The following is a 23453-nucleotide window of genomic DNA, read 5'->3' on the forward strand; positions in this document are numbered from 1 at the left end:
GCCATCGGTCCCTATCTGTGCAAGATTAATCCAGTCTCTATCATAATATCCCACCTCCCTCAAATCCATTTTAATATTATCCTCCCATCTACGTCTCGGCCTCCCTAAAGGTCTTTTTTCCTCCGGTCTCCCAACTAACACTCTATATGCATTTCTGGATTCGCTCATACGTGCTATATGCCCTGCCCATTTCAAATGTCTGGATTTAATGTTCCTAATTATGTCAGGTGAAGAATACAATGCGTGCAGTTCTGCGTTGTGTAACTTTCTCCATTCTCCTGTAACTTCATCCTGCTTAGCCCCAAATATTTTCCTAAGCACCTTATTCTCAAACACCCTTAACCTATGTTCCTCTCTCAGAGTGAGAGTACAAGTTTCACAACCATACAGAAGAACTGGTAATATAACTGTTTTATAAATTCTAACTTTCAGATTTTTGGACAGCAGACTGGATGATAAGACCTTCTCAACCGAATAATAACACGCATTTCCCATATTTATTCCGCGTTTAATTTCCTCCCGAGTGTCATTTATATTTGTTACTGTTGCTCCAAGATATTTGAATTTTTCCACCTCTTCGAAGGATAAATCTCCAATTTTTGATATGCAGTAGTGGAAAATTCAAGAAAATGTCACTGGAATGATGATGATAGGTAAATCTAGCAACTACTGACAGCTAGTGTCATTTACTGGCATAAAACGTGTTGATGTTATCTATTTGAAGTTGAGAAATAGATTCAGTACCATATTGAAAAAGCTTCAAAGCTTGTGTTTTTTGTTTAATGTTTTCAAACAAGTGCACCTAAAATGTGACTGAAGAACTGCCTTAAAAATATGGACGCATGCACTGAACTAAAAATTAAAAATATTATTCACTTCACAGTTTACAAACAATACATTGATTTCTCATTTTCTTGATATGGACGCAATTAGGCAAATAAAAAGATATAAGATTTGGATACATTTCAGTTTAAAGATGATATGTCTGGATATTTACAGATACACATTTTGTGGTGGTAGGAAGACTTAATAATTGAGGGGTTAACTGGAAGAAGAGTGTAATTCGAATTATGGCATTTATCCGTAAAATGGCTATATGCGTTCTTTGGCGGCATTTCTACCAACCACCACAATGTTATGCCTCTACTCCCAATAGATTGAAATAGAGAGGTATTATTGAATTGCGTCTGCCTTCCATCTCACTATTATAGTTCAAGGACCGGTGAAGGTAACTGCAAGGGTGTTTGCGTTGTCTGACAAATGTTCTGATCTATCCTATCTCTTACCTAATGGAAGAGAATATAACCTTTCTTATATTGAAAGTGTCAGTGAAAATGAATTACATACAGAAAGGTAGAAAACGGAAACAGTTTAACAAAGTATGAAAGAATAATCTAGCAAGCGACAAAATTACGGCAAAGCTTACACAAGTAGGTCAGGAAAAATGGTGAAAGAAATACAGTATTACTATTTATTTTTGTCAATGGAGAATGAATATAAGGTAGGCCTACTAATAATATAGGCATATGCAGTGGCTATAAAATGTTAAATCTAGGCTAGCAGTCAATCATTTAGGAACAACCATATTTCTGACAGGTTAGCAGCAAAACATTTAAGCCAGTTGCTGCCAGAAGAAATATGAAATGTCTACAGAGGAACAAGCCATTTTCCATTGAGAATTTTTGGGAAACTGAAAAACTGTAAAACCACAGTACCTAGAATGTTCTTGGGTATACAGTATCATGATTGAGAAGAATTTTTATGCAAGTCCTTTATTCTGCCATTGTTTAAAATATCTAAGAAACGAGTGATAACTGTACAAAGTATAGTGAAACTACGTGATACTGTAACGATAGATATAAGAGGCAAACACTCAATAGGCATCACAAGATTCTAGATGTTTATGTTAGGTTATTAGATCACTTAAAGGGCGCAAATAGCCATAGTAGCTGGCACGCCCTTTTTAAACCCCACTAACTAACTAAATCACTTAAAGTGGTAAAGTGTTTGTAAACCTATATTCTAGGTACTTTCCGTTAAAATGATAACGTGAAATAAGTGGGATTAATTATTTTTTAATGTTGTGATAATTTAGTAAACGAACATATTATATATACTGTACATAGTAGAACATACATTGTAATTATCTTCATTATTGTAGTATAGCCCAGCAAGAGATGCTGGGTACAGACAGTTTTTGTTGATTATCTCAAAATTATGTTTTCTGAGTTACGTCCTTCTTCCAGCTAGCCCCTCAATTGAGGTGTGCTCTGCAGTAACAAGGTATGTACACATATCTCAGTATAGTCACCACATTTGATGTATCAAAATAACAAATTCAACGAGATTTGGTGAATAATACATGAAACTTTACATATAAACTATCAATAATACTAATTAAAAACGCAATTTGCAAAGGCCTTTCTTTGTTAATGCAAACAATGTTACTTTTACTTATTGCCAAATACCCACTTCTTACACATACCTTGTTATTGCAGAGCACCCCTCAACTGAACACGAATAAAATTTAGCTTCAATATTTTTGCTGCTGTGGTCTTTTAAAATTACCATTTCTCATCACTAGTTGCTGTTGCTGCACCTTTAAAATATGTTTTCCAATAATGACAAACAAAAACCAATGAAATTCCATTAAAGTTATTCTATAGTTTAACAAGAAGCTCACTCTCAAACATTTTAACACAAGGTTCGAATTTTGAAGAGGGAAAGGAAGGAATCCGTGTTCTGAAATTTATATATATATATATATATATATATAGTAGCACTTCAGTGTCAATTCTGTCATTTAGGTTCTCCTCAGTCTTAAAGGATTAATTTCTTCGTGTCCTAGAGAAAGAAAATAAGATCTAATAGGCATCCAGTTTTCAACCAATGATCAACAGCAGGAAACATTCCTCATAGGTGGTCCCTTATCAGTAACACTTATGAGATTCAGACCTGACAAAACAATCGTCACATCATGATATTTGGCATGGGAATTTCCGTGGTGAACTGAGAAAATGATGCAAATAATACTCTAAAAAAAGTTTGGACATTTTCAGCATTGTGTCGGATGCTGGACATAGGTAAGTCATAAAAATTAGACAGTTCAGACAGGGTATGTACAGGTGAAAACCCTAGTTTATAGTTTCCTTCCTTCCTTCCCCTTTATCCCACCACTCCTACCTTGTGCACATAAAATAAATTGTTGGCACTGTAAAGTGCTTTTCATAAGTGTGATGATGTGTATTCGATAAACAGACAAATCCACTCTTTTAAAACACACTGTAGGAGGAAACCGTACACAAGTTTCACTTAAGATTTAAATAAAAACATAAGTATTGACTAATTTTTTTACACTGCCTAAAAAATTTCACTTAACGTCCTTTTATCTCGAGCCTTTCTTGCGCTGATATATTCATGAATTATTTGCCGCCAAACAATTAGTAGTAGTCATAGTGCAAATAAGCAAAGATTGAGAATAGTAGGCCTGGCTGTAAACTCTAATTTAACCCATTTTCAATCATTACCTCGTTGGATACCAACTAAACTCTAACTTAGGCCTAACCTATTTTCAATCATCACCTTAACTCATTTTGCAATACTATTTAGCCACAATTGGTACGTGATGTTCGATTTTGTAAAGTAACCTCGCTTCGAAAGTTAAAAGTGCGTAGCCTACATTTCCCAGGTCTGAAAAATGTACGCACTTTCAGAATCCAGGAAGAGACTTACACTACTGCGGAATCCTACCTCTGTTCTTGGAGGAGCAGTTGTAGGTCTTCGTATAATTTGGTGCTGTGGGGTTTGGCCATACTCATGGTCAAGTAGGTGATACGACGATGGACTTATTAATGTCAGGCCATGATGCGACTGTGACTGTGCTACCGTAATATCACCAGCATTACCACTGACCTCCATGTATGCTCTTGAACCTGAAAAACATAACCAAAAATGAGAATTTTACATTAATATGATAGGGTTATAAGTACAAGTCCCAGAAGTTCAAAGTACATTTATTAATCTAGACAACTATAGGTCCAGATATTAACATTTAAATATAGCGAACCTAGCTTTGCAGTAGCCATATCAGGAGTGGCCACATTTCGAGCACTTTCATCTGCCAAAGTTACTGCTCGTCGAACTCGTGGCATTTTGTTGGGGCAGATGGTATGGTTACTAGCCTGATGAACAACCAATATCATCTAGGTTGAAGCTCAACATATCACCCAACATGTGGGAAGGCCTCGTCTTATTACGAATTCATGGGTTCACAGTTTGGCTGCTTCGATATGTGCTCCCCTGCAACTGAAAAATACGATTCTGAAGTAATGAAAGACTGTTATCACCATAATTGTTGGGTGAGGTAGTACACTTTATTTACGGTAAATACAAACATTAAATCTTCGGTCCTATCAACATTCAGAATTCGACGAAGTAAATGCTTCCTATTTCAGCTTTATATTTAAGAAATACCTTATCCCATTTAATAGAACAGCATGCTTCGAACAGTATGACAGAAATGTTAAAATATATTAAGATGCAGTTTATACGTTAAAAAGCACGTGTTTGTAATTCTGAACCATATCTAAGGTCTCTGGTAAAACATGCTAATTGTAACTACGCGGAAGCTTTTGCAAACTTCATTTTAAATTCATCAATTAATTATGCAACACACAAAAAGCTATAATTACAAAAATTTTGAATTGCACTGAATACAGCCTTGGCAGTTTATTTACGACGCATCGTGGTAATCCTTGAGGTCGATTGCATTCCAAAACTACACAACTTTCACGAGAAGCATTAAGCCCACCTTTGTATATTTTATGTTACCTTGAATCATTACTTACCCATACAAAGACAAAGTATGAATTTCAGGAATGGCTGAAATTCAATTTCATGAACTTCGAAATAATTTTAACGCTACATGTTCACAAAAAAGATGCAATGATGCTGATCATTGGACGTGTAGTCTTTTGTTTTGTGATTGGCGTACAAGCCGCAGTTACCGCATAATAATCAAGCAATTTCCTTTATATAAATGAATTTATGCGGAATAACAGCCTCATTAAAGGCTCAGGAGTATAATGCGTTGCTAATATGTAGATAAGAAATATTTACAAAAATTTTATAGACGACATGTACAAACTCTACCTAATTCACTAGCCACAAATCAACTTTACGTGGTTCCAGCCATCTGCTAAAAACAGCCAGTAGCAACAATGAATGTGGCGCGAAGTTGTATTTCCCGCAAATAACGTATTTCCTGCTGAGGCCCTGAATTGAGCTTTCATATAAAAATTAAAAATTTTTTTAATTTTATTGTTTATCACGAAGCAAATTCTTGACTACTTTATGTAATATTATTAGATTTTATTTGTTTCATATATTTGTTGCATTATGTTCATTGTATACGCTACAAAACGGTATTAAATCTGCGTTTCAAATACTATCCCTATTCAGATTACTTTGAACTGTACTGTAGATGACAGCAGTGTTGAAAAATGGTGGTAGGTGTTGTGAAAATTTGTTGATGTAAATGTGTTTGCTAATGTTTTGAAAGTGAAGAAAGATACTCATAAGGAGTAATTACACAAAAGGTGTAGTGACAGCTAGGAGCTTCTTGCTTATGATATTCTTAGGGTCATGTAGTGATACCATAATTGTGTTACATGATGTTTTATAGTCAATTTTTAAGTGCGACATTAAGAATGCATAGTGACTATATAGTGCATAAATACGAAAAGAGACGATCAGTGCAACAATAAGGTCTTTTATTCACCATTTTTTCAAGCAGGCAACATTTTATAAAACAATGTTAAAACTGGTATTAAGTATATTTTTCAATCTTTAAGGTTAATCTGGCTTTTTGTTTATGTTTTGAAGGCTCAGACAATGTAGACACTGTGGTGACATGTAATAAGCTGTACATTTTTACAGCAGTAAACATTCGCAAGGAATATCCAAGAAACATGAATGGCCATCTATTGTTTAATATGATTTGCGTCGATTACTGGAAGAGGTATACAGACAAGGTAACTAATTTTAGCTAGCCTAATATGGAGGTACCATTTTGTGAGTAGCAGGTCTGTTACTAGGGTTGCTACCTGTACCGATTTTGTCGGGGTCGTCCCAATTTTTTTTGTAACTGTCCCGACACGAGTCTGATGGGACGCTCAAATGTTCCTACTTTTCTGTTTTCAGGTTACAAGCCGAGTTTTATTATTAAATGTTCTAAGGTTTTGCGTCAAATATTATTTGTAATAATATTAGTAATATTTATTTTCTTTTTCTTTAAACTTCTACAGTTGGTCATCTTGATAACTATATAAATTCACAAAAGGAAGAGCGAGCAACAATGGGTTCGTGTTTCTGTTTCTAAGAAATCAAGTTACTGCAGTTCGTGTTTCATTGTTGCGGTGGGGTGTTTCACAAAGACTAGGTTGGTGGCAGTTATAAATTGTAGTGCACGCACGTTAGCTGCTGTTAGGCAGTTTTGCAAGACGCAGATATTGTTTGTGACATTTCAGGGGTTCGTTTCAATAAAATGTTCTCTAAATTAAAGGAAAACATCACGGCGACGCCTAGTATAAAAACGAACTAACATACGAAAATCACTAAAACCCTAGATCATATAGGTATATGATCTAGGCTAAAACTCACTAACATTTAAATCTAACTACCAGGGGCGTATTTTGCGGGCTACCGGGTAGCCCAAGGAAATTACAAAAGAAAAAGTTTATAATATAACATAATGTAATAATTTTGTATTATTAGTTTTACCATAGTAATTAAAATTAAAGTAATTGTTAGATATATTTTGTGTAATAATAGGGTCAGCGGTAGCCCAAACCCTTTAACCAGTATACACCACTGCTAACTACATCCAACCAAGTGCCCGTCTTTATAGGAGTGGATCAGGACAGCACGTTTGCACATCTCCTTTTTATGTTAGGTTAAGTTCTTTTCAAACTGAAATGACGAGTGAAGCGTACAGTTAAAATTACTCTAACCTAACCTAACCTAACCTAATTTAACATAAAAAGGAGATGTGCAAACGTGCTGTCCTGATCCACTCCTGTCTTTATGAAACTATCAAATATTTACAAAGACAGAAACATAAACTTTCCGTTGCATCAAGTGCTGAAACTAAATTGATATAAATTTTTTCAGCGTGAAACGTTCTCCTATTGAAAGTGAAGTTACAGCTGCTGAATTGTCGTTTGCATATCATGCAATAATGCATAACCATAGTTATTTTTCTAGCAAGTGGCATTTTCAAAGATTCTAAGTTAAGACCAAAACGTCCCTGTGGGCGTACAAAATGTGAGATGCTTGTTCAAAAGTATTGGATCCTCATTCCATAGAATTAGTAGAGAATGACTTAAAAGATGACACTTTTTTCTGTTTAGACAGATGCCTCAAACAAAGACAATATTAAGTGCTTTCCAGTCAGTATTAAATATTTTTCTGAAATAGTGGAGTTAAAGAGAAATTACTTAGCTTTCATGATGATTCGAATGAAACAGCTGACGATATTTTTGAGAAACTGAAATCCATTTTAGGTGAACACGATTTGAAATTTTTTAATATACCAAGTTTTGGTGCATATAATCCAGCGTTCAACTACGGAAAACAGCACTCAGTTTTTCAGAATTTCAAATATTTAAATGATAACATAATTCAAGCAAATTGTAATTGTCACGTTATTCATAACATAGCCAGAAATGCATGCAAAGTGATGAAATTTGATATTGAGTGTCTAGTATTAAAAGCTTATAACGAGTTTTCGTCTTCTAGTAAGAAAACAAATGAACTCAAAAACTTCTTTTGTTTGTTGAACAAGAATATTGAACAATTTTAAGGCATATTCCAATTCGGTGGTTGTCCCTATTGCCAGCTCTAGAGCATTTGCTCAAAAACTGCAATCCTATTTTCTCTCTCAAGGAGAAGAAGAAACAAATCCTCTAGTATGGACTTTCATAAGAGGAGTAGACGAAAAAAGATGATCACTTCCTTTTTCTTATATATAATATGCATTTGATGCATAACTATATGAATTCTGTTACAACAACAATTTTACAGCTCGAAAATAAAATAATTCAACCTACAGATCTTTATGCTGTCTTAGAATCCCTACATAAAAACATTCGATCTAAATTAAAAGATGAATTTTATGGCTTTGAAGTTAATCACAATTTGAAGAAATTAAGCAAATCGGACCAGGAAATATTTAGAAGAGATGCAGCTAATATACAGGGTGTTTAAAAAATACGGGGCATAATTTAAGGTATGTATTTCCCACATGTAGACAATCAAAATAGTTCATTACAACATGTGTCCGGAAATGCTTCATTTCCGAGTTATGGCCTTCACAACATTATCCTATAATCATTATGGGATTTTCCCTCAACCCAATATGAGCAAATGCTGGGTAACTTTCGGTGCTGGACCCGGGACTCATTTCACCGACATCACCTTATCATTCAGACGCTAAATAACCTAAGATGTTGATAAAGCGTCGTAAAATAACCTACCTACCTCCAATTTTCAAGACTTGATGAAAGCTATAATACAAAAATCAAGTGAAACTGAAACCTTGTGTTCACTTATTCCATATATTTATTAATATCATCCACTATGAGTGTTTCTTCTATTTATTATAAAAATGCTTGAAAATAGACGATTACCTAAAGTATACAAATGTAGCTGCTAGGACTGCCTGTACAGAGAATCAAGTTTCACTTACAATGCTTTGTTTAACCTCTATAATTCTGTGCTAATATTCTCGTAGGTTTTTACGTTCCGGAAATGAAACTTTTGTCGAAATTCATTTGTTTTAAAAAATCGAAAGTTTTGTTCTGTTTCTCAAAGACCTTGCATATCGTCGTTGTTCCTGCAATAACTCCTATGTGGCATATTTATCGATTTTCAGATTTTTGCTCTATTAAATAACTTAAATAGTAATACAGCAAATAATAAAATCGCCTATATGTAATTATATATCTTTGTTTCGAAAATGTAAGAATTCACAGTCTCCTATGTATGGTTGCCATAAGATGAATAAATGTGTTTTTCCGTCCTCCTGAAAGATTTTATATTTTGCACATAGGAGTTATTGCAGGAATAATGACGATATACCCTTTTTGGTAGGTAGATTGATAGAAAGCAAGTTCTAAGTATAAATAAAGAGAGAATGATTCATCTGTATGTCTTAGGATTAACATAATTTACTGTTCCCTGCCCCCTTCATATCTTCTAGTAGTCCTCCAGACCTGTGAAATATACCCATAGGCAGTGCAAACCCTAAAAGAATCTGTAGAGTAGTTGTAAAGAAATCCTGGTCATGTGAAAATAGGAGGTAGTATTCCGTCACCTCCTGGTGATTATATTGATTAAATTGTTAGTTACCCATTTAACTTGGTGAGAGATAGCCTACCAGTCACAGTGCCTTTGGTAAAGTTTTTCCACAGGTTAAACTGTTAGCAATTTGACATCCAGGAAAGTTAACTTCCATAAGCAATGGGAATGTTTTCTATTGCTTCATGGGTAAAGATTCTTGTAGGTTTCTCAAGAGTGCATACAGAATTGATTGGTTTGTGAGTCGAGATCTTGTAGCTTGGCTGTATCTGCCAGGCTGTTAATCTCTGGCAGTACCTATGCTTTCTACAATCTTATGTTCTTTTTTCTTTGTTAAGCAGTCTTCTGAGCTGTTTGTTTTTGTTCAAGATATAACTTATGGACCATCAGGTAACTCCTTTTGGTTTTAACATTGTAAGGGACCATTAAACTACAGAGTGAGCACAAAGTCTCATTACCCCCTATAAATACCTCAAATATACGTACTTTATGTAATGCAAACAAGTTCAAAAGTATTGGAAAGCACGATTGCTAATGGCTTCATTGCCAAATGCAAGGCACTAGACAACAACAACAACAACATGTAATGCAAACATACATCCACTTTACACTAACAGCGTGTCATAAGTGTACAAAGGGTCAGTATGTCCCCCATTATTCTCACAAAATAATGTGTCACCAAGTTCTGTGTGACATTCGCCTCAGATTGCTGGTGTTATCTATTGGAAAGCACTTTGCGTTGAATCCTTCAGTTCATCAATGATGATGTACCGTTCCTGTGCAACAATGCTCTTGCATTGTCATAGGTTGTGCGGTCAGGCTGCGAGGTGGCCAGTTGAGAGAAGCTGATATGATGAGTGACCCACGGCCAATCCAGCATTGTGGAAACACCTCATTGAGTTGAGATTTCATCAAGAGCATTGTTGCACAGGAATGGTACAACACCATTAATGAAAGAAGGATGCTGTGTGATGTGCTTTCCAACAGATTACACCAGCAATGCTGAGGCGAATGTGACACTGGACATTATTTTGTGTGCAAAGAATGATGGGATATACTGACCCACAAGTGGATGTATATCTGTATTATGACCGGAATTACATAAATAATGTGTATATTTGAGGTATTTATAGGGGGGTAACAGAACTTTGTGCCCACCCTGTATGATAGCAGTCCAAGTTAGCATCTTATAATTCGTAACTCATATACCATTTGTCAACATCTTTAAAGTTCTTCACTTATAGTCTAGGATTACCAAGATTTCAGTGTCACAGTAGCTCCAGTCAATTCTTCTGGGACTTCTGTAGAAATGTTCTTCCTTTATACATTTCAATCAAAGTGAATGTAATGATGGTCAGAAGGGGCTGGTTCATCAGAAATGCACCTTTTTTTTTAACTAGAATGTGACAATGTTATGTAGACCCCTACAAAACGTGATGTATGTATTATCTTCTTTCCTATTTTTATTCGAAAAGGTATACTTATTATCGACATTCATTGTTGCTCAATTATTATTGACAAGGAAGTTTAACAGAGACTCACCTCAATAGTCGTTCTGACTGTCCCTTGTCTCATCATGCATTAACATCACAACCCACAAAACATTGCTGACAGGTAATATGAATTTGCTGAACCAATAGCTCTAGCTCCTTGGTTGGTGGTGAATAATTGGAAATGTGCAGTAGTGGCAAAAAAAAAAAAAAAAAAAAAACCGGACTGACCCTTGTAGCTGATTTCAGAGCCTTGTTCACTCCAGAGCACGATAGACTGGTAACTAAGACTTTTGTGTTCGAATCCTGCCTGGGAAGGAAACTTTTTTTTGTTCCTTATTCAAATTTATTCCCAATATTTCTCGATTGCAGCAGTATTTTACTACTTAATTAACTTATTATTCCCAGAACATGAATTTTACCAGCTTATTTTCTAATGGCTTTCGAAATGGGCTACATCAGCAGTCGAAACTACAACAATTTCAATAGATTACTTGCTATCTTATGAATGCAGGCGTGGCATGTGCAGTGGCTCATTTCGGGGACTTTGATTATTCCGCCGATCCGGTTTTTTTTTGCCACTACTGTACAAGAGGGATCAATCAGTCAATTCATATTCTTAACTGTTTTTCAATGTTATCATATTCCTCATTTCCAAGTATATCACAGTGGCTAGGTAACTATTTTAATATTAGGTCTATTTATTGTAAAAGGTATCCCTGTAACATGCCATGAAGGCACTTGGGGGGCATGGAGGTAGAGCCCCATGCTTTCCATGACCTTGGCATAGAATGAGGTGGTGTGGTCGGCACCACACTCTGACCGCCTTTTACCCCCGGGAAAGATCCGGTACTCAATTTTATAGGAGGCTGAGTGAACCTCGGGTCCGTTCTGAAAGTTTGGCAACGAGAAAAAAAAATCCTGTGACCACCTGGGATCGAACTCCGGACCTTTCAGTCCGTAGCCAGCTGCTCTACCAACTGAGCTACCTGACCTTTTGGAAATTCTTGAGTTTGCTCTTGTTTTTGTATAGGAATAGCTCTCTACCAATAAAGTCGCTGCATATTTAATTATAGGCCTATATTAAATATAGCTCTCATAGATTCAATAGATATGCAAATTCCTAAATTTGTCAATAGTTTGGGAAACACATTGAAGAGCAGTATCAATAGCCAAAAGTTAAGTACTTCAAGACTAGAAGAAGATAAACATGATAATATGAAGTAGCTGTAATGAAATTTTGGAATGTAATTTCCTGCCTCTTTCATCCTATAATCATTAATTCAATTTTAAATATAGGAGGTATGCAGAGTAGAAAGTTAGTTCATCATTTTCCCCTCCTTTATTTCACTTTTTTTATTGTTGTAATCCCTGCAGCAAGAGTTTGGTAAATGTAATCAATTGATTCCAGCTTTAACAAGCATACAAGTTTTTGTATATATTTTGGTATTACAGTAAATTATCGTAGTGTTTACATTGCCCATTCCTACCACATGACTTTTGTGACCTGTGTCAAGGTCAAATTAATGTTCTGTCTGACAAAATATGTTTGCGTTACACCTTTGTCGAAACCACCCTAGGGCTAGTTGAATGCAAATTTATCTTAGAACCTTTAGACCCATTTGTTGCCAAAATTACAAAATGCATTTGACTCAAACATAGGAAAGCTTTATTCTATGAAGCTGTAATAGCTTCAAGAGCAATATTATCAACATTGCACACAGGAGTTTTTTTCATTAGAGTGTTTGTTCATGTTGATGACCCTTCATTGAAAGGTGTTGATTAAGTGCCTGTAGGATTGTGGGGGATCCTTCTTGGAAAACAACTTGAGAATCTTAAAACATACTTTGGTTATGTATCTTCTTCTTCTGCCTTTCGAAGGATTGGGGTTTATCCCATTCCGTGCCAAAGTTATTTATTCTTGAAATTGGTCTTTCCATCTGATTCTCGGCCATCCTATATCCCATCTCCCATTCGGTTTATAAAAAAAATCTTGCTGGGGTAGTCTGTCAGGGGACATTTGATTGACATGCTGTTGCCAGTTCTTTTGGTATTGAATTACCTCTTGCACTATTACTATTTCTTACTTGCAGTACCGTTCTTATGTCTGCACTTCTCACTCTGTTTCTTGGAGATACTCCTAGTAGCAGTCTCATAAATCTCATTTCTGAGCTTTCAATTTCATTTTTGTCTTTTCTCCTCATTATCCAAGTTTCACTACTATAAAGTAGCTTCGGTTTCGTTTATTTTATTACATTGTTGTCTAGATTTTGGCCTGGTTATGTATAAAATGTCAAATTATCGTCTGCTTTCATAATGTAAATGATCATCAAAGTCTCAGAGGTCAGTGGTTACAATGTGTGTCCAAGTAGTTCCGAGACTTCATACTCGTATGCATACTGAAAGGACCGTGGTTCGAAACCTGCCAGGGGAGGAAATCTTTTTTTACTGCATGATCTGTAAATATTCATCTATTACAAATTTCCCGCCATTTGAAATCCTCCTATATCCGCACATTTATACAAGCCAATCAGAGAGAGTCAGCAATTTAGATATGCACAGATTATTGACACCATTTAGGAATGGCTGAAGGTGGTGTACGTGTATTTTTCCTTTTACGGACAATATGTGATATTTAAAATACCGGTACTTTTTATTAATGATGTGACAACTTACATTTCTTTGTTGCAGTATATTCATTTTCTGACTCACTGCCATGCTGATCATACTGTCGGACTCACATCTACGTGGAGGTTTCCAATATATACGTCATTGTTTAATGCTTGGATGCTAAAAACTAAATTCAAGGTAAGAAATTAGAAACTTCTGTATGCTGTATGTCATCTGCGCGTGTTTGTGTTTAATGAAGTTGTGTTGTCAGCACCGCACTTCGACTTTCATTTTACCCTTGGAAATCTTACCTTAAGTAATGTTAATTCTATTCATATTGTTGCATTATGGTGATGCAACATTTAAAAAAAAAAAAGCAAAAGGCTGAAATCAGACAGTTTGATTTCTTAGCTCGTAGACATATAACTGGTTTGAAATAAAATGTAATTTAATAAATTGGGGTGGGGGATGGAGCAAAAGAGCTAAAAGTTTCAGGGAAAAAAAAATGCAATTAATTTTAGAATTAGTTCAGAAAAGGAAGGATGTTATACAATCAACTGTCCCAATACATATAGGAAATCTTGCTTTCTTTATAAAACCTATGCTTCACAATGTTCATATCTTCTCTTGTAGATGACATTTTAATGTACCTTTGTGATAATTCTGCTATTGTCTGAGAAACTTTCCGTAACACTTTACTTACAATATATGCCGTAATGGTCCCCAAAATTTATTTGAAAATTTCCTGATGCATAATACCTTAAGTCTGCAAAAAAATGTATCTTCATATTGAATTTCATTAAAAATTTCCATTAATTCCTCCGTAATTTACAATTACTAGCAATACTTTTCTCCAATAAACAGTTTAATCATCTCGCAAATTTAAACTATGAAACTTGGTGGTTTAAACTAAACTAGTATTTAAACGAAGAAAGGCAGTTAAACTGAATTTGAGAATACAATTTATGTTTAAACCACAGTTTAAACTTACAGTAAGTTGAAAGATAGTTTAAACTACTATTGAGAATAGGTCCTGAATAAACAACTGATTGAGACCAATAATAGGCTAAAACGACCAAGGATGATGATGATGGTGATGAATTTCACTGATGTTAGATAATTGTGCACTTGATACAGCATAATTGAATAAATGATTAAAAGAAATCGTTGACAACATGGCTGGTGGTATTTTTATGCAGTATCTTCGTTTGTTGAAACTAATGTAACAAACAAAAAATCAGTGACTTGAAGGTGGTAGGTACATTAGTTCTCAATTTTTACAATTGAAAAAATTAATTTCCTTACATGTGACTTCTGATTCCGTTTGTAGTTTATTTTTTTGAACTATCATTCACATGACATATAGAAATGCAATCATGTAAGTACTGTATTCCTAAATGAGAAAAAAAAAATGTTTTTTTTTTTTTTTTTTTTTTTTTTTACACAAAACAAGTTCAATATAATTTCAAAACTCAAACTTTCAGTCACAAATACTAATGAATATTGTCTCCTGATGCCTGGTGTGGGCATTCTAGATTATTGGTAACTGTGAAGTTCTCTGCATTTCTGGAGTATTCTATGGACAGAAAGCTCATTGACACTAGGCACCCAACCAATATAGTGAGGCTTTGCTCATATTTCAGTGAAGTAAGCAAACCGTAAATTTTATTGCTGCAAGGGAAAATTTATTGCACAGAACAGTCTGGGATGAATACTGGGAGTTATAAGGGTCATAAACACAATGAAACAATGTGAAGAAGTTTAAATGAGGCATTACATTAGTTCTTTGATATTTAACGAAGGTTTTTTTCTCCTCCTCTCTGGGATGGCGGGTCAGTTTATTTGAGAATAATATTTTTGTCTAAACTTTCCGATTTCAGGTTTGATGATCTTGATACATGTCTTCATTAATGTTTTACAAAGGACGTGTAGGAGATTCTGCAGTACCAATGGTTTATAAATTGTTTATTGAGGCAATCTTGGTGTGTAAATAATCTGAATGTTGCACTGTAAATTTTTGTGAAAGTTCAGTTATAAAATTAAATGTTCTGCATAATATCTCCCATTTCTTTTCCATTTTCTTTAGAATAATTTTAATTTTTCATTGAATTGTTATATTCTGAGCTTATTATTCTTTTAATAGTTCACTTACCATTTTATCTTATGTAATCAAGAAATCAAGAACAAAATGGTTGATCCATATCATATTACTTTTTTGGAATACTGCCTACTACGGGAATTTTAATACAGAACTAAGATACAGAAATGAAAATTAATGTTGTTCACATAACTGAGTACTAATTTTATTGTATTTGCAAGAGACAGCACACAGTTATTTCTCTCTGAGACAGGATAAATACATGTCTCTTTGTTGTAAAGTTAAACTTTAGATAGACGAAACATTAATATGAATTCTTATTACTTGTCTTGAAATTGTCAGAAAAGACAAAAGTACTTGCGGCTGTCAATGTAAATTATGCCATACCAGTGTTATAAGTGTGTAATGTTAGTCCTCTTGACAGACTTCACAGTCTAACATGAATGAGATGTAATTTAGAGCTAACATGATGCCAGGCCTCCTGAGACAATACAAGATAATAAATATAGGGTGATTCACGAAGATCGTGCAATACTCTAGAATCTGATGTCTGACATCATTGTAATGGAAAAAAGTTCATATAAAAATGTGTCATATTTTAAAATCGAGTTACATCTACCTGAATGTTAAAAATAAACATGGAAATTATGGAGGTTTAAGCATTCAACTTATTAGTATTATAAATAAATTGAAGAACATTCACGTTATTACTTACTTGAGAAATCTGTATTAAAGCTAATTTTCAAAGACCCCACCTTCTGCAGCAATACATGTAGTTTCCCAAGTGTAAACTGTGCATGCCGCATTCCCTAATTTCCATTGTTCACCACGAATCTCCTCGGCTGCTAGAGATATGTTGTACAAACTCTTCTCATGCTGTACACAATGTCTTTAAACCATCCCCACAAACAATAATCTAACAGGGTCAAATCAGGAGATCTAGCTGACCGAGAAAAGAGACCACCATAGCCTATCCAACATCCTGTGAATCTGACATTTAAACAATGCATTACTTCCTGTGGAAATTGAGGGGGAGCGCCATCATGCTGGAAATATATTAGTTTTCGTGTATGAAATAGTATTTCCTCCAATAATGGAAGTAATTCCTCTCGTAGAAATTCCAAGTACCTTTGTCGCATAAGACGACTCTCGAAACTGTATGGACCAGTTAAATTATTGCTCAACTAACCACACTACACATTGCAACTGCAACAGTGCTGGAAATTACATATGACAATCTTGTGAAGATTTTCCTCCAACCAAACATGTGAATTATGCATATTGAAAACTTCATCTTGGGTAAATTGAGCTTTGTCACTAAACAAAATGAACCAATGCAACTCAAGATCACCATTTATCCACTCACAAAACTGCATTCGTCTGACTGAAGTATTGTAAATGATAGAAGTGCATTCTCTCATCATTCAGTGTTCTCCACGTCCTTATTTGAGGAACACTCAGTCATTTGGATATGATCCTGGTACTAATATGTGGGCTTCGTTCTACCATACAAAGAATATTTTGCATCTCAGTAACCACATGGTCATATGTCATCACAGCACTGAAACTGCATCAGTATCCCTCAGTGACTGAAACATACAAACAAAAATACCATGTGATAGCATTCTACGATGTGGAAATCATTGATATTCACCTACAGCATTTGTAGCATTCCTTTCACAGAATCCGTACACATAAATCATATCTGCGTACTTGACATTGGAAAACTGAAATGGCATTTTTGCTAACATACATACATTATATGAGAGACTTTGACTCACTACAACTATGGTGATCTTGATCTGCTATCAATTGTACAGCTAGCTGTAATGTAAGTAGCTCCTGAGGGAAGTTCACAAGGATGTGTGTTAACGGAAGAAAGAACTGTGATTTTATCCAAAACTACTCAAAGTTGGACACATATATGTATGAACTTTTTTCTTTACAATCATGTCAGGAATCAGATTTTAGAGTATTTTACGATCTTCGTGAACCATCCTGTAATTACATGGACAATATTGAAACATTCTTGCTGTACGTAATTCCCATAACTGTAGTTTTCAAGGGGACGAAAGCTGTGTCTTCTGCACATCACACATGACAACTGAAATTAATCATGTTTGATAAATAGTCTCTAATTTCTTTATACTGTTTTTTTTTTTTTTTTTTTCGGAACTTTTAAAAAATAATGTTTTGAAGGGCATGTAATGTATTTCCTTCATACAGAATTGTCATGGAAAGAACTATTGTATTTTGAAAAGTACAGTACATATTTTGAGATACATTGAACATGATGATGTGAATACTGTGTAGGCTAGAAGAGAAACGAAATTAAATAATTGGACAAGTAAAAGTGTTTAACATAAAATGCAGTGTTCACCATCAAATTTGGTGCTTGAATGTAGTGTTATCTCTGCAGGAAAGAAGTTTTATTTGATTTAATGTGTTTTAAATCAGTTTCTTGTAAATATTCCTTCCTTGATCTATGCATAGCATTTATAATAAAAAGTTGTTCTAGTTCTAAAGGGAAAATTTAACTCTAACCCATCATGCAAGAACTCATTTCTACCTTCTTTTCCTATTTGCCTACCTATCAATTTTGGAGCTAGGCTGACACAAGTCTTGATCTCTTTCGTCAGAAAAAGATTGAATAAGAATGTGATTGATTACAGATTAATCCACATCGACTGAAACCTCTCATTATTGGACGAAGTTATATAATCAAATTGCCCAGAAATGGAGAGATGTCTGTCACACTAATTGATGCCAATCACTGCCCAGGATCTGTTATGTTTCTCTTCCAAGGTAACTAAGAGTAAATATGTAATAAGGCAGTAGTGAAGGATTTAAATATTTTCAACACATTATACATTTGTAAATAAAAAATGAAAAGAACAAGAATCAGATATAGGCCTTCAACTATGATCTAGTATGTATCGAAGACATTGCATGACAAAAAAGTTGCTGTGATGAAACATTACACACGACAATGATGAAAATGAAGATGATGAAGACAATTATATAGACTACCATGATAGTTTTATATATGTATATATTCATTTATTCATTCATAGTTTCTGAAGTTGGATTTTTTCTGTGAAACCATGCAAAATTGAACGATATATTTACCCATTTTGAATCTTGCGTACACTACTTTTAACACTTGAATATAATTAACTAGCGGATTTACTCGTGTTAATTATGTAATTAACACGAGTAAGTCTGCTAGTTAATCAATTAATGATATATTTACATTATAAAATCTAAGTACCAATACTGAACTAAGTAGATTTCCATTGGTATTAGGGAAATGTGGCCCTATTGATATATTCAAATAAATTAGATAGCTGGTTCTTAGTTGGCTTTAATAAAACAAAAAAAAGTATGTGTAATGCAAGAAAACAAGTGAAATATCTTTGTAAACAAAATTATAAGGCAATGAAATTTCAGGTGAAAATACCAATTCATTACCTGCAATGCTGCAGTGTGCTGGAACCCATTGACGAATTACTTCCTTGCCTAGTTTTTGGAGCTGCTTGATCAGGGTGCAGCACTGACATGTTGTGTCAGTTTTCTGTGAACTATTATTAGCTATAGCTTGTATAACTGCTTTTGAGTCAATTAGGATTACAGCTTTGGAAAATTTAATTATTATTTGCAGTAGATTGGTTAGAATAGTGAATACAGCTTCAGCTTCTCCATCAAAGTTTGTGGAGCCCTTCCCAACTGCTTTATGGAATGAGAAAAATTTACAAGTTCCTTCAGCTCCTGCACCATCATAGTCTTGTAAAGATGTTAAAAATGTTATGTTTTATTTAACGACGCTCGCAACTGCAGAAGTTATATCAGCGATGCCGGATGTGCCGCAATTTTGTCCCACAGGAGTTCTTTTACATGCCAGTAAATCTACATGAGCTTGTCGCATTTAAGCAAATCGACCTGGCTCGGGATCAAACCCGCAACCTTGGGCATAGAAGGCCAGCGCTATATCAACTCGCCAACCAGGTCGACTTCTTGTAAAGATGTATGACTGTAAATGTATAGACAGGTTTTTTTTTTCACAAGGATATTTGCTATTAATTGTTTCTAATGTTAATTGTTTTGCTACATTTGGATTTGTTTCATTTTTAACAATTGGTTCCAATAAGTTGTTTTCAGTTTGAATATTTATGTATTCCAAGGGATTTTGTCGGATTTGTAACATTTCAATGTAAGTTTGGGGAATGAGATGCGTTTGTAATCTTTTAATTTTCTGTATAAATCCTGCTTGTGTTTTTAATTTAGTAGGCAAGATTTTGTATTTTCTCCAATAGTCTGTATTAGGCAGTCTGATTAATTTCTCATATTGGATTTCTGCTTGTTCAAAGTCGTGTATCAGTGGTTTTTGTTGAGTAAGTTGTCTCATTGAATCTGGTTGAATTGGTGTGGATTTCACTGTGCACCTGTAATTAAATGTAGTGTTTGGTTTTGAAATTTTTTTTATTTTATTATTGTTGTGGGGTGGTTGTGATGAGTATTTCACTACAGTATTTGAGGACAGGTTTTATGTACATGTTACAGTATATGTGGAATTTAGTGTATGTCTCTGGCTTCCCCATTTGCAGCCAGCTAATCTTTTTAACAGATTTAATCTCTTTTGGGTTTTTTCTACTACAGTGTTAATATGATCCTTCCAAGATAATTTATCAAATATGACTTCTAGATATTGTGAATTTATTGTTTTTTTTTTTTTTTTTAAGGGAAGTCCAGTAAGCTTGATGTTTATGTTAACTGGTTTATTGGAATTTTTTAATATTTGTTACTTGGTTTTGTCTGCATTTACTTGCATTAGGTTAGTACAGCACCAATTTTCCAATTTAGTCATAGCTGTGTTAATTTGGGTTTCCAATGATTTGAGCTTGTTCTTTGATTTTGAAACCCAGATGACGAGGTTATCAGCAAGTAATGCACACTTTATGCCCATGGATTCGGGAAGATCATTGATAGATATATTAAATAATGTTATACTCAACACTGGTCCTTGAGGTACCCCCATAACTGTTTGTTTGTATTTTGATATTTATCTGTGCTGAATCACTGTGTGATAAATTCTTGTAACCAGTGGAGCATATTACCTGAGATTCCTATTTTGTGCAATTTTTCTACAATCATATCTTTGGAAAATATTGGAGTGCAAGAGGTCAAATGACTTTATTGTCAAATGCCTGGCACTAGAAAACAACATTTTTCTACAACCTTACTCCTCCATATGCTGCCATAAGCAGATCTAAAAACAACGAAAACAGCTGCAGTATGTTGTTTTTTGTTCATTCTTCTTTAATACTCTGACTGAAATAAACAACTGCTATTACCACCAACAATGTAATTTCATTTTCTTAATTCGTCACATTGATTTTAGGTTTGTAAAAGTGTTAGTTTGTGCAATAAATGTGCAAAATCATGAAGTATATAGTATGTAGTACTCAGTATATGTGTCCCAAAATTAATTTTTTCTGTAACAGGGCTATATTTCTACTTAACTTTGTCATTTTACTTGGACTGTAGAAAATTTGACATTGCCTAATTGGTGCTAATATGACGGATCACATTACAGTTCTACTTTAGCACAGTGCTCATAGATTGCCAACCCTTATGCTATATTATGTATGTTTGACACCGTTTAAGAAGTTTACAATTACACTGTTTCAGGTTTTTTTGGTACAATGTTATACACTGGAGACTTTCGGTATGATCCAGTAATGTTAGAAAATCAGGCATTGACACAAGTTCTGAGAAATAAGGTATGTATGCTGTATAGTGATTTTGTGCATGTATGGGTGTGGGTATGCAGTATTTCTCCCCTTTGTAATAGGGAAACTATGTTTTCTGAGTCATTGTTACTGTAAATAGAAAGACAAGGTGATTGATTAATTATTGCATTCAGCATGGTAAGAAGAACAATTCAATAAAGTAGCTCGTAAGGTGGTACAGGTATGTTAACATTTTAACAGTAAGTATACTTTTATTTCAGTGCTATATGTCTGGCTCTTAATCAGGAAAAACATTTTTGCTAAATGCAAAATGATGAAATTACTGAAAAAGAGTAGTAGGAAATATGCGTAAAATTTTCAAAGAGAGAATGCAATCTTACACATAATAACTCCTGCAAGACCAGTGATGCCTTCATAAACACCAGAATTGTATTGCTTCAACAATAGCATTGAGGAAGAATGACTTACATATGTACACTTGCTCAAACTTTGCTTCACAGTGAGATAGTTAATTTAGTACATTTATACATTGTCTCTCTCCTAATACTCCACTTTCACTTCTTTCTTTACACTTCGTCCTCTGCCCCTCTCCCTCTCCCTCTTTCATCCTCTTCCCTCCTCTCTCTGGATCATTGGGACCATCAGAAGCAAGACGTAGATATGAGATGTGGTTGAGTTTTTTATAACACATGGTTAAAAAATAATAGGAACTGTTCACATTTGTCATGTAGAAAGCAGGGCCAGGCAAACAGCCTCAGTTTTGTTGAGGTGAGACTAGTGGACCAATTACATCATTTCCGAGAATTGTACTATTATCGACACTGCTATCCTTGGGGAGTGATCCTCTTACTTGGCTTGTTACCGTACATACTCAGACTGCCTGAATGCTTTCCACTGATTACTGCAATTCGTGACTCACTCTAAAATATCAGTCTTCTCCTCTGAAACAATAATAAGCAGTGGCAAAATTTGTGATGTGCTTTCTCATTACACTAGTCAACAGCCATTTTGTGCCAGAGACAAAAGTAAGTAATTTTTACTAATTTCAACCTGCTGAGTTAAAAAATATACCATCAGTTCAGGGTTTCGAGACACACATTCCTTGATTTTTTAATATATTTTCCTTAAAAATTCATATTCTTTCCTGTATAACACATCTCTGCACAAATATGACAACACTGTTTATTAAAAACGACATTAAAATGGGTGAACCACACTTTTAGAGCAATTGAATACCCCCCAGAATAATGGTATCTGGTACATTGTTTCCCTATGTACTTAGACACTTATTCGGAGGAGATATTCAATTATTTACTGATGCTGAAGTTTTTATTGCCTTGTAAGAGTAATTTATTGGGGTGAAATAGAAGAGCCATATGAATTTGATCTAGTTTAGTTGCAAACTTCAGTTGACCTGGTATTCTATTTGAGACGTGAACTTTCTCTTCCATATGCTTTAATTATTGTCACTAGTTATATTTTACAAGTTAGAATTGCAAAATGTTTCGTAAGTGTGTTAATAAATGTGATTCTTTTTGTTATGTTTGTGGCAAATTTACTCCAGTGAAACAGAAATGCAAATTAACCCAGTTGACTCGAAAAGCTTGCAGGTAATTTTGACAAACACTGGACTTGTCATATTTGTTATAAAACTTGCACCTCAACTTTACAACTCTGGTTAAAGGGCAAAAATCTAGGCATGGCTTTTACCATGATTTGGAGGAAACCGACAAATAATAATAATAATAATAATAATAATAATAATAATAATAATAATAATAATAATAATATGGACAGCTAGGAATGACTTCTAAAAATAAACATACAATTTCGTATTCGAACATTTCATCAGCCATTTCCCAGTCCCTCACCGTCTGGATTTGTCTGTATTAACTCCAACTACTTTTATATACAATTCTTCATCATCACCCAAAGAAAAAGCTGGCCTTTCTGGAGCCTTTCAGTACCAAAGCAGTGTATCACTTAATCACACAAGGATAACTAAATGATATGGTTGGAGTTCTGAGCCTTAGTAAATCTAAAGCAGAATTGTTAGCTTCCAGACTGCAAGGTTGGAATTTATTACCAGAAGAATTTATACTAGTTTCCACTTTATGAGGCAACTAATCAGGAAGTGACATCATGTTG

General features: G+C 34.5%; 2 protein-coding genes across 9 annotated transcripts in view; one reads left to right on the plus strand and one right to left on the minus strand.

The window, feature by feature from the left end:
- E2f1 (E2F transcription factor 1) overlaps nucleotides 1-5209 on the minus strand; it is a 101268-nt gene extending 96059 nt beyond the window's left edge. The window contains exons 1-3 of the mRNA XM_069833272.1: nucleotides 4848-5209; nucleotides 4067-4305; nucleotides 3751-3932 (exon numbers count right to left, since the gene is read on the minus strand). Coding sequence (XP_069689373.1) covers nucleotides 3751-3932; nucleotides 4067-4202 — 318 coding nt within the window. The 5' untranslated portion in view covers nucleotides 4203-4305; nucleotides 4848-5209. The remainder of the gene's footprint in view (nucleotides 1-3750; nucleotides 3933-4066; nucleotides 4306-4847) is intronic.
- Nucleotides 5210-5407: 198 nt separating this feature from the next.
- LOC138704883 (5' exonuclease Apollo-like) overlaps nucleotides 5408-23453 on the plus strand; it is a 90148-nt gene continuing 72102 nt past the window's right edge. The window contains exons 1-5 of one of the 8 annotated variants that reach the window (XM_069833269.1): nucleotides 5408-5507; nucleotides 5884-6032; nucleotides 13539-13655; nucleotides 18228-18360; nucleotides 21244-21335. In XM_069833269.1, coding sequence (XP_069689370.1) covers nucleotides 5483-5507; nucleotides 5884-6032; nucleotides 13539-13655; nucleotides 18228-18360; nucleotides 21244-21335 — 516 coding nt within the window. In that variant the 5' untranslated portion in view covers nucleotides 5408-5482. Of the gene's footprint in view, nucleotides 6033-13538; nucleotides 13656-18227; nucleotides 18361-21243; nucleotides 21336-23453 lie in introns of all 8 variants that reach the window. The other 7 variants (XM_069833271.1, XM_069833263.1, XM_069833266.1 and 4 more) reach the window with 7 other exon arrangements.

The sequence above is a fragment of the Periplaneta americana genome, chromosome 8 (assembly GCF_040183065.1).
Source record: "Periplaneta americana isolate PAMFEO1 chromosome 8, P.americana_PAMFEO1_priV1, whole genome shotgun sequence".
NCBI lineage: Eukaryota > Metazoa > Arthropoda > Insecta > Blattodea > Blattidae > Periplaneta > Periplaneta americana.